Here is a 12282-nt window from a genome sequence, read left to right as displayed (position 1 = left end):
GCCTCTCTCGAGGGGGTAGTTTTTGACAATAGCTGGAATGTTCAAACGTTGAAAAGATATTATCAATAATATGCGAAATACGTTTTATCAGGCAAAGGATACAACTAACTCACCCTAATGTGTTCTCCGCCAATCTAGCATTCGGAATGCTCATCGGACAGGCTCTTCGATCAAATCGAACGCCTCCATCATCGTCTAACTTAGTTAACGATTCTAGGCGCTCAGAACCCTAACGTGTTCTCCGCCAATATAGCATTCGGAATGCTCATCGGACAGGCTCTTCGATCAAATCGAATGCCTCCATCATCGTCTAACTTACTTAGTTAACGATTCTAGGCGCTCAGAACCCTAACGTGTTCTTCGCCAATCTAGCATTCGGAATGCTCATCGGATAGGCTCTTCGATCAAATCGAACGCCTCCATCATCATCTAACTTAGTTAACGATTCTAGGCGCTCAGAACCCTAACGTGTTCTCCGCCAATATAGCATTCGGAATGCTCATCGGACAGGCTCTTCGATCAAATTGAACGCCTCCATCATCGTCTAACTTACTTAGTTAACGATTCTAGGCGCTCAGAACCCTAATGTGTTCTCCGCCAATCTAGCATTCAGAATGCTCATCGGATAGGCTCTTCGATCAAATCGAACGCCTCCATCATCGTCTAACTTAGTTAACGATTCTAGGCGCTCAGAACCCTAACGTGTTCTCCGCCAATATAGCATTCGGAATGCTCATCGGACAGGCTCTTCGATCAAATCGAACGCCTCCATCATCGTCTAACTTACTTAGTTAACGATTCTAGGCGCTCAGAACCCTAACGTGTTCTCCGCCAATCTAGCATTCGGAATGCTCATCGGACAGGCTCTTCGATCAAATCGAACGCCTCCCACATCGTCCAACTCACTTAGTTAACGATTTTAGGCACTCAGAGCCCAAACGTGTTCTCCGCCAATCAAGCATTTGGAATGCTCATCGGACAGGCTCGTCATCTCATTTTCCGACAAATCAAGCAATTCCAAAGTAAAGAGCACCGAGCAAAAATGCAAATAAGAAAAGTTTTTTAAATAACGACAACATTCTTTCATCTAAAAGAAAGAAGTACATAGTAGACACTACAAAGGCCAACAAAGGCCACACAAACACAGTAGTCACGCAAGCTGCTCAGATAAGTTTCGGACGGTCGGGGTCCGGTATCTCCTCCTCGTCCATCAGATCCTGATACATCGCTCTCCAATCCACACACTCATCAGTGTTATGACCATTTTGCCTATGATACAGACAGGCTTTGCCCACATGAGTCACACGGTGGTTAGGATTAGCCGGAACGGGACCGAGGCTCCCTTTCCTCGCGAATTCCAGGAAGACTACGCTTCGCGATTTGAGCGGGTCGACAAAGGTCGGCCCATAGGGACGTGAGGGGGAAGCATGGCGCCCTACCCGACGATACTCCACCTCATGGGGCAGATTCAGCACCCTTTCCATCTCATCCGCTAAAAGCCTTTTTATCCACGAAGGATGCGGGTTGAGTACCGGGGCGACAGTCTCGTCAGGAAGAAGGTATCCGATGCCTTCATAAGACCAGCTTTTCTTTTCCGTGGATGAATGTGGACTTACGGTAACCTCGTAAGAATCAGTAACGGACCCGGTATACGACATGGAATTCTCACTCTCCACTCTTCTCTTCGGCAGAGCTAAATCACGGTTAAACCAAATAGGGGACGAGTACCTAACTTTTCTCTCCGCATCGATCTCCTCAGACGGAGGACAGTAAACATAAGGATGCGGCATCGCCGATATGGCTTTCTGGACTTCGAGCACCCGAGCAGGATCAACAACATCCCGAAGTGACATTTTCTAAGAAATTTAGTTAAACAAATAGAGAGAGCAAAGAGGCACACAAATTGCTAGTTCATACCACAGCAATCCAACCCCTTTTATAGCAGATCGGGGAAAAGACATGAAAGACGGCACAATACAGAAACAATCACATCAAGCAAATAAAACATCATTGAATGCAAAAAAAAGATATCCCGATAAAGATCCAAATTGTACGGAGCCATCATTACATCTACGAAATAGAAAAGCAAACTCCCTATCACTTCTTGAAACGATTGCAAAACTCAACAGCTTTTACTTGGGCAGATTTGTCGTAGATATTCGGAGAAAAGATCACCTCCGGAGGAACATTGTAACCCGCAGAGTGGGCTGCAGTAATCAGCATCATACGATCCAGTTTCACTAATTTCTCCTCGTGTTGTCCTGCCAAGGCACGAAGATCGGCAGCCTCTTTGCGCGCAGCCTCTAGTTGTCGCTTCAGAGACTCATTCTCCTCGGCCAGCTCCACCGAGCGTCTCGTCTTCTCCTTCATAATACCTGCCACATGACGGGTCCACCCGACCGCCATCTTCAACAATACCCGATATGCGCAGACCTCCTCAACATCCTTCTTCAAACGCTGCGACAGTTCCACCCGACCGGCAGTTTCTACCTTCAGCTTCTCCGACAAGACCACTATCTCAGCTTCACGATGATCTAAAATCTCCCGCGCAGTTACCAGCTTTTGGTTTGCCTCCTCAAGGTCCTGGACAGATCTTCGCAGACCCGCTTCCATATCGCGAAAAGAATTTTCATCATTAACGCACATATCGAACACTCGGGTTGCATTTTGAATAGACTACAAGTAAGAATGAAAGTAAAGATAAGACAACGAAAATCAAAGCACTCGCTACAACGAAAACAAACATAAAAAACTCACCACGCTAAGGGCCGATAGGGTCTCTAAACCCAAGTTCATTTTCGACACACCATCCATCCACTGTTGCTCACCGGGAACCCGGGCCACGCGGGCCATCGCACGAGCCAGGTCGGAGGTCATCATATCAGAATGGACTGATAAATCCATCACATACTCTTTGAACTTGGCAATTTTCATCTCCATTCTCTTCACCATTTCCGGATGGTCCCGTATCCGATCCGTTACATCAGCAGACATTTGTTTGGCACCATCAGAGGAAGGTTTCTCCCCACATTCGCCAGCACCAGCGATTGCTTCCTCGGCATCTCTCTCTCCGCCCACATCTTCAACAATGGTCTTCCCAGCGTCCCTTTTCCTTTTTCGAGCAACCATCCCACGATTGGGACTACCAGATACCTCTTCGCCTAGCTCAATCATCTCCACCCCTCCCGAAGGCTCCTCGGCATCCGGAACAGTTACAGGTTTCCCCTGTGGAACATCAACCTCCCCGTCAGCACCTTCCCGGGCAGCAAGAACCCCCCCATGCTTTGTACCACTTGGTTCGCATCCTCAAGAGAGGAATACGATACTAGCGACCCTGAGGCTCCTCCGAACACCTCGTCAGCGGTCTCCAGACCAACGCTGAATTCATTCGGATCGAAATCCATACTGACGCGGGGATCTCCTGGACCTGCACGAACCAAAACAAAGGAAAAGAAACGTCAGACTTCGAACTAATAAACACACTGCGTAATTGACAAAGCAGAAAAATGATCCCAGCCCCTCACCTACTACGGCAATATTCACGGAGATTGCCTCCAATTCTGCCAGCTCACCAGCCTTGAAGTTATACCCCTTTTTCCATTTCTCAAAGTCGTCCGCCGACCACCCCTTGACATCCGCCATTCGCCATTTATTCCAGATGTAATAACCAGCAGAAAGGAAGTGGCGGACCAGCTCGTCAACATCCTGCTTATGGTCTTTGTCAATCGGGAGACCTTTTAAATGCGAAATCAATTTTTCCTCGAAAGGAAGCATTGGTCGGGTCTTCAGCCACCGACTGGAGTCCATAGGATCGTCGTTCCAAACAACCCGAAAGGGAAAGTTTCCGTCACGCTTTCTCACCAAGAAGAAGTGGTGACGATACTCCGATAGTTTATCCTTCAGACCACCCATCACTCTGAATTTCTGATGCGAAAATGTAACATGCTGCGATCTTTGTCCTCTGCTCGGCTTGAAGAATTCACGAAACACTAAGCCTGTGGCTCGATATCCGGCGGAACGACACAAGGAGTAGAAGGCGACCATCATTCTCCAGCCATTCGGATGTATTTGGCCGGGGCATAAGTCATATTCTTTCAGTACTTCCACAAAGAAGGGCAGGAGAGGCAGCCGCATCCCCGACTCCAACTGCTCTTCGTAGACAATGAGTTCATTGGCACTACCCGCGTGATGAGCTCTGGTCTCCTCGTTCAACGCCGCTAATTCATAGGGCTCCCCGAGCCGGTACACCGCAGAGATTGCCGGAAGATCAGCCGCAACTATTATGTTATGCGCATCTTCAACGACGAGGGACTCTGGCCTTCTAGGGCGCTCAGCTTTTTCGAAACGCTTACCCTCGCTTCCAACAGGACCAAGTGCTCGTGACCACACCTTTTCACGCATTTCCTCGTAAATTGCGGCTAGAGGACGATCGGCAGTAATTAACCCCTCCGGAACCGTCACTACCACCTCTAGTACACCGGCGGCTACGCCCCCGACCGGACGGTCAACGGTGGGTAGCGGGCGAGCAACGGGTATTTTCCTTTTTTTTCAGAACTTCACCCGCCGCGCTATTTTCACCTACCTTTTCAGCTCGCCTCTTTCGCACGACTGACCGGATTCGTGCAGACTCACGGAGCGTGAAGTCACCTGGGGCGACCGGTAGCAGTCTGCTTAGGGCTCCCCGAGAAGACTCCTCTGACATAATACCCCTACCCCGAAGTCGAAATAAAGCAAAAAAACGCAGAAATCAGAGAAAAAGTAATACGACTAACCTCACGAAGACCACGGCTAGTTCTGCAGCAAGGAAAGAGATCCCGACAATGAAAAATGGACGACAAGTGAGCAAACGGATCCTTGCACGCACGAACAAATAGGTAGGGAAGATACGGTTGCAAAGAGCCGGAATAAGACGAACACAAGATTTTTCAGAAGAGTTGGAAAAGAAGAGATTTCCTTTTCCCCCTCAAAATATTTATAGTTGGGGGCAAATTCATTACGCCGGCACAGTTGTCAATTCACATTTAATGCCGGCGGCGCGCGTGCAAGTTAAAGCACATAAATGGTGGCACTGAAAAAGAGACGCATGAAGAGAAAGAGCCGTTTTGGCATTTCAAACGAACGGATGTTGTCGCATGCCGAGCGAGCAACGCCTCCTATATCCTCGCATTGAATACTCGGCAGGGCTCCTCGATGGGGGGACTACTTGATTTGGGATATGAAGAAGGCCCAATCAGGCCCGTTCGGACAGATAGGCCCAGTCGGGCAGGCGGGCTTCAGGCCCAAGCAACCTCTATAAAAACACACCTCACATTCAAGAAAGAGAGGTGAGAACTTGAAACCACTTTGGACACTTTACTTTGAATAGTTTCGATCCGCAGGGACCATTCTCGGCGCAGGGACGATCCATCGGGAAGCAAAGGCCTCTTTTCGGAGATCCAGATCACGGAGTTCACTTACCTAATTAGGAAGTATTATTAGAGATGACATGCACTTTAATACTTTAAATGACTAAGAATCAATTGTTTATATTGTTTTTATAAGTGAACCAATAGTCTCTTCGAGATGCTCTAAAATAGCCCCATTTTTAGTCATAAAGTTTGTGAAATGGTAGCAATTTAGTTATGGGTGAGGGAACGTGATGCCTCAACATACCAATTTAGCCCCAAGTGCCGTTATCTAGGACTAAATTAGTACCATTTCACAAATTTGTAACTAAAATAATATTATTTTTGTAAGTTGAGATTAAATTAACACATTTTTAAAACTTGTGGTAATTTTGGTACTTATCCAAAAAAATATTTCTATTATTAATAATCTTCTCTCCTAATATAAGTAAATTTGAACAATATTACATAAAAATACATGATATGTCGTATATGTAAAAACGGAGGGAACCACCCCCCATTTTCTCTCATGTTGATTCTTTCCCACTATTCCCTCAGCTCATCTCTCGTCCTCTGGCCTCCCATTTCGACCTTGCGATATCCAACCGGCCACCCTTTTCCTTTATCTTCTTCCTCCCTTTATCCTCGGTCTTCTTTTTTCTTTCCTTCTTTCTCTCTTTCGTTCTCCATTTATCCTTTCCGTCTATATATTTATCCTTTCCATATCTCTTATCAAATTTGTTTTACAATTGATTTGCGTCCGTCATCCGTAATTTTTTTCACTTGTTCCTTTTCAAGTTCAGTACGAGTAGAATTGGTTCATTCAAAAAAACTTATGGTCAGTGCAATGTAAATTATTAGATTTATATTATTTCGGTAGAATAACGTAAATCTATTCATCATGATTTCAGTGATAAAATTTTGATTGCAGCTACTTTTATACATAGCTTTAAAATTAAAAATTCAACTTGTATTAGTTTATTTATTTATTTTAGATTTACCTTTTCAATTAATGTACTCTTAAATTCGGTTATTTAGGACTAATTTGGACTCATTTCATAAATCTTAGATTAAAATAATGTTATTTTATTAGTTGAGATTAAATCGAAACTTCTCTACAAATCTTGAAGCTATTTTTGATACTTATTCCAAAAAAAATATATATTTTTGTTCATTATTAGATTAAAATAATGTTATTTTATTAGTTGAGATTAAATTGAAACTTCTCTACAAATCTTGAAGCTATTTTTGATACTTATCCCAAAAAAATATATATTTCTATTGTTAATGAACTCTCCTAATATCTCCCTCCGTTTCATATTAGATCCATTTCATATTAGATGACTTTCTGAAGAGTTTTTTTTGTTTGTTTCATATTATATGTCGTTTTAATTTAATTAATACAAATTACTCTAAATTTTCCAAATATACCCTTATTTCAATTGTTTTTATATAAATGGATAATTAATTAAAAAATTATTTAATTGCCCATATTGCAACCATTTCCACGATGTAGCACCCATATCCGAGCTTAATTTTTTCCAGCTTTTTTCTTTCATATCCACGTTCAGCAGCTTGAAAACCGATTTCAACCTTTTTTTTTTCATTGCAGCAATTCCCTTCCTATTTCACATTAATATTGGAATTCTCTTTTCTCCACACAATCAATGGCTGAAGAAATTGAAAAGAAAGTACTTCATTCTTTTGACTTGAATCTCCCTGCTGATGGATTATTCGATTTAAATAAATTTCCAATGGAAGGATGCGAAGTTTTTGAAGACGAGAGAAACTGCAAAAAAAAAATTCATTTTGATGTTGAAAATTTATCTTCCCACTTTATTAAAAAAACTTCCATTTTAATGTTGAGAATTCAACTTCAATGTTGGTTCTGATGGCGCTACTGCTATTCTGGTTTCCATTTCTGCTCCCGTAGCCAATGCTAGTGATGTCGTTGTCGTCGTTCCTGTTGTTGAAGAAATGAAGGACGATGGAATGGGATTCAACTTGTTTGATTAGGTTATTTCTAGTATTAGTTCCACTTTGGAATGAATTTTTTAATTGGTACCTTGTACTTTTCACAAATTTTTAGCTGCTGAGTTTGGATTACATACTAAATGATTGATTCAAATAGCTTTACTTATTTATTTGCCTAGTTAGTTTAAATTTTGGGGGCATTTGTAGAACTCTTTGTTACATTTACTTTATCTAATGATTTTTAATAAAATTGTCTATTGTTTGAACAATTGATAGTAGTAAGATACTGTAATTCTTTTACTTTGATGTTGGTCAAGTGAATTCAAGTTCTAAGCTTGTTCTAACAGATAAAATAGCCGCTTTGACTCTCGTTTTATGAAGTTTCTATTTCTAAGCTCGTTCCAACAAATTGCTTCTTTTACGCATTCTCCCTAACGGGATAAATAGCATTGGAGGTCGTTATAACCCGCATTATGGGATTGCTGGACGTAGGAAAGAAGGCAACCCATTTCATTTCTTTTTTCAATCTCTTAGACTAACACTAGCTAGCTGATCCAATTGCAGCAGTTCCAAGCCGAAGTTCTAAAGGCATTTCGTGCTAGTGCAACTTCTACCCATAAGGAGTACTGCCCCCCGCGCGGCGCTAAGATATCCATTTTTTTCCTTTCCGGTATCAAAAGAAAAATCTTTCATCTTATAAAACTTGAAAAGAGAGCAGGTGCGAAAGCCACTATACTTCTAAGTTCTAGACTCTTTCATTTAAGTATACAAGTTTCTAACTTGAAATAATTTGAAATCCTCAGTCACTCCTATGAACCTTAGTAAAAATATATTTGACTTAAGGGAGTAATATCAACGTCGTGTCTCGTTCCGTTATCTAGGCCTAAATTGGTACTTTTTTAAACGTTAAGCCTATATTGGTACTATTTTGTACGTGGAGCCTATATTGGTACTATTTTGTACGTGGAGCCTAAATTGATACTTCTCTAAAACCATAGCCATATTTTGATACCTTATCCCATGGAATTAAGCTACGGAGGTCATTTCTCCTAGAGAACATGTGGGAATGAACTGGGAAAAGATGGAACTGCTTGCTTAATTGGTCTATGAGAGAAATTAAGGACTTAAATGTTGTTCTCAGAAATCAAACCAATCATCATTAGGATGATAATATAGTCAAGAGAGCATGTAATTGATCTCCCATTTTATCCTTTCAAAGCTATATTCACACACTTATTTTTTTAGTTAATTTGCATCTGATAAAACCTGCATTAGAATCTCCACAATGGCCCAAAAAATGTTCTATGATGAATATTATACTACGTATTCAACCCAATTGGACGGTTCTTATCTAATTAAAAAAATGAAGTTTCAAGTAATAACTATTGTGGCTTTTCGTTTCAATTTGCAAGGCATACCTTATCAACTAGAAAGATTTAAATGCCAAAAGTTAACAGTTTGAATTAATGAGTCAAGAATATTAAGGAGAAGAGTTCTTTCTAAAAGAGGGACTGAACGAATGATGTTGCGGATAATCAATAGACAACATAACAATACAAGTATGGTGAAATTTGTGAAATAAAGTCTTCACTAAATATCCAATTAAAAGCACGACAATAGAAGTATTATGAAATAAGTAAACTTTAACATCCATTGTAAACTCCGCACAGAAAAATAACTCACAGAAGCCATACATTAAATCAAAATCGTCATCAATTAGTACATTCTGCGCATTGCTAAAACCAACTACATCAAGAAAAAACTAACAAAATTGCAAGTGCAACATTTTGAGAAAGCAACAACATGTCAGTTCAGCAAGTAGTTGACATGAACTTCAAATCATAAATATTTTTAATCCAATAGGCACATGGTTTTGAAAAGCCAATGCAACTTTACCAGTAAACATGAGCAACGTATAATGAGACATTCAAATACAACTACCCACTAGAAAATCTAAGCAAAAGTAATTTAGTAAACGTGCAATTAAACATCAGAAAAAGAATAGCAGGGAAAATATCATCCTAGCATAATTCAAATATATAAAATTATGTCAATATAATATGCCTAAACCATAACTATTATATTATATGCTCAACAAAAAAGCAGATGATAGTTCATACATTCTCCGTAGAAATACATCATATTATGCCACATGGAAAATCTGAACAAAAAATAACAATTTTGTAAACTCAAAACAGATGTTTTCCAAGTTGTAGTCTCATTTGATAAATCATTGGAATTCATTTGCCTGTACAACTCAAAAGGTTCAATTTCACACCTGACTTCCTTCATGTTAGGCTTTATGGGATCCTCATCCACGCATTATGACATGCTCATGTCTTCAGGTGAGCTCCTAAGAGCAGTTGGAAAAGTTGCAGCATCTTCAACTATATTTGTTGACTGGGAATTTTAAGGTGGTAAAATGGATCACATAGTATATGAGTAGAAATAACAAACATACACTACAACATCCAAAAACTTGCAAGAACAAAAAGTCATTACAAAAAACAAATGAAAATTAATCTACATAGCAGTATTAACATTAAACTCTATAGCAGTATTACCATTAAACTCCTTACTGTAAATATTGAATTACTTCTTGTATCAAGGCAACATCGCATTTGATTTGAGATGGGAGTTCACCTCTCCTTTCTAACATTAATTTGTTTATATGCGGAATTTTATACCGTTGGGAACCTTTTTCCTCCATGATTTCCACCATACATAGCTGCAAGGTCAAAAATATGTAATCTGATTTTGTACAAGGAAATGCTTCAAATAACTTCACAACAGCACTAATGAGCTCGTCAATAGTATTTGGTGCTTCTTTATCTTTCAATGACTGAACGGCAGCGAAAAATCCAAGATCTAATACATTCAAATTAAGAGAATTTGCAGGTTGCTCGATCAAACGAATGTCAAATCCACCTTCTGTAGCTGATCGGCGAAAATTGACGTCATCATTACTAATGTGAGTTTTCGCATTATCTTGCTGAATAAAAATTGGATAATTCAAATCCTCCTTGGGCCATTTTTCCTTGATGGCTGGAAGTACCTTTTCAAGCAAAAATGACTTTATAACTTGTCTATTAATTGAAGTCATTAGCTTTGTTTCCATCGTCCCTGCAGCTCTGTTAACACTGCTTCTTTTAGCATGCACTTGATCGACAAAAGGGAACACCCCAATTTTCCTTGAGAAAATCACATTTCTTTCTGTATCAAACCTTGGTCGAGCTAAAGCTACCAAAAACATAACCTTTCCGATGAAGTTCTTACTTTTACATGTACGCAATGGATCTTCTTCATACGGCAACAAGTAATAATTTTCTGATTTTTTTGTCATATAAAACCATTTTTCATCTATATGAACCATGTTGTACATACCTTTGAAAATTGGTTCATGTGGTATGGTATTTGCTTCAAGCATCGATAAACAAAATTGTAATCTCGATCTTTTGTTTTCTTCCTTAAGAATGGGCTTTATAGCATTCGAATGACGTCGTATCTTCCCGAATTTCAAACGCCTAGCCAATATAGATGGGCTTATGTTGATAGCAGAAGACAAAGATCGAAGAGTTGTTCGTTTATGCAAAGGAACACTCTGAATCCGATCCAAATCGATTTGTATTCTCTTGCGACCACAATTTTTTGTCTTCCGATATGAGACATCAACATTTGTCCCACAATCTTTTGCTTGCTTCCATATACGTTGAACAGTACGCTTTGGGATGCCAAATGATGATGCAACCATCATTGTTATATGTCTCATTAATTTTCCATCGACACTCTTTTGTAGTAACATTTCATAAACAGCTTGACGTTTTTCATTACTCAACATCATTCTTATTCTATTATGTGTTGAAGATGTGTCCATATTCTTATCACCTTCATTCATATCTGTTAAACAATAATAACATGAAATACATTCAATTACAACTACCCACTAGAAAATCTAAGCAAAAGTAATTAAGTAAACATGCAATTAAACATCAGAGAAAGAATAGCAGGGAAAATATCATCCTAGCAGAATTCAAATATGTAAAATTATGTCAATATAATGTGCCTAAACCAGAACTGTTATATTATATGCTCAACAAAAAAGCAGATGATAGTTCATACATTCTCCGTAGAAATACAGCATATTATGCCACATGGAAAATTTGAACAAAAAATAACAATTTTGTAAACTCAAAACAGATGTTTTACCAGTTGACATTCTTTATTCTAGACTTGCAGCCAGATTTTAGTTCCAATTCCAAAAAATTGGTGCTGAAATATTTTTTCATTTATCTAAGAGAAACAACAAAGATTGAAGATAAAAAGAAATAGAGCTATAAAAAACTTCAGGTATAAATAAGTATTTCAACTATTTTGCTCCTGTGCTATTCAATTTCTGTGATTTTGCACATTTCCAACAATGGAAGAATTACAATAATTAGAAAAGAAAATAATAAAGAATAAATGGAAATTAACATACCAAAATCCAAATTTTCTTCTTTCTATCCAGGGGTTGAACCACTGCTTGCATCTGAAAATTGTGAGATCAAAATTTATTGGTTGCCCAATATCAATGTTTTGGACATTTAAATCCATTTCCATGAGAGACATCTTTTTAGGTATTTTTAGAGATCAATTTTCAGAAGAGGAGAAAAAGTTCTGAGCAAGTTGAAGAAAGGTGAGTTTTGAGTATAGAGAAGCTGTTGAGTACAGAGAAGACGTGCTTGAATTTTTTTCTAGGAGGAAAATGCTAATCTACCGTTTGTTACCAATAGTTGAATAAACGTGGATTTGTTGAGATTAAAATAATAAACTCATTATAAAATAAAAAAACAATAGATTTAATAAATAAATAGCACGTAACAAAGTCTTTTTCAATTATTTCTTAATTTCTATGCAATCCTCTAAAATTGTAAATTGGAGTAAA

The 12282-nt window shown here is 39.3% G+C and overlaps 1 protein-coding gene across 1 annotated transcript; it reads right to left on the bottom strand.

Annotated features, from left to right (window-relative positions):
• Positions 1-9773: 9773 nt before the first annotated feature.
• On the bottom strand, positions 9774-12106 carry LOC136200829 (uncharacterized). Its single transcript, XM_065991305.1, has 2 exons — positions 11836-12106; positions 9774-11255 (listed from the first exon to the last, which is right to left on the bottom strand). The coding sequence occupies exon 2, from the start codon at positions 11251-11253 to the stop codon at positions 9934-9936; it is 1320 nt and encodes a 439-aa protein (XP_065847377.1). The 5' UTR covers positions 11254-11255; positions 11836-12106; the 3' UTR covers positions 9774-9933.
• Positions 12107-12282: the final 176 nt, after the last annotated feature.

Source organism: Euphorbia lathyris, chromosome 7 (genome assembly GCF_963576675.1).
Source record: "Euphorbia lathyris chromosome 7, ddEupLath1.1, whole genome shotgun sequence".
Lineage (NCBI taxonomy): Eukaryota > Viridiplantae > Streptophyta > Magnoliopsida > Malpighiales > Euphorbiaceae > Euphorbia > Euphorbia lathyris.
This window is presented reverse-complemented; position numbering and strand designations above follow the sequence as displayed.

Bases quoted from the DNA above. Each gene is read 5' to 3' on its own strand.
- LOC136200829 (XM_065991305.1), bottom strand. From the start codon at position 11,253: ATGAATGAAGGTGATAAGAATATGGACACATCTTCAACACATAATAGA.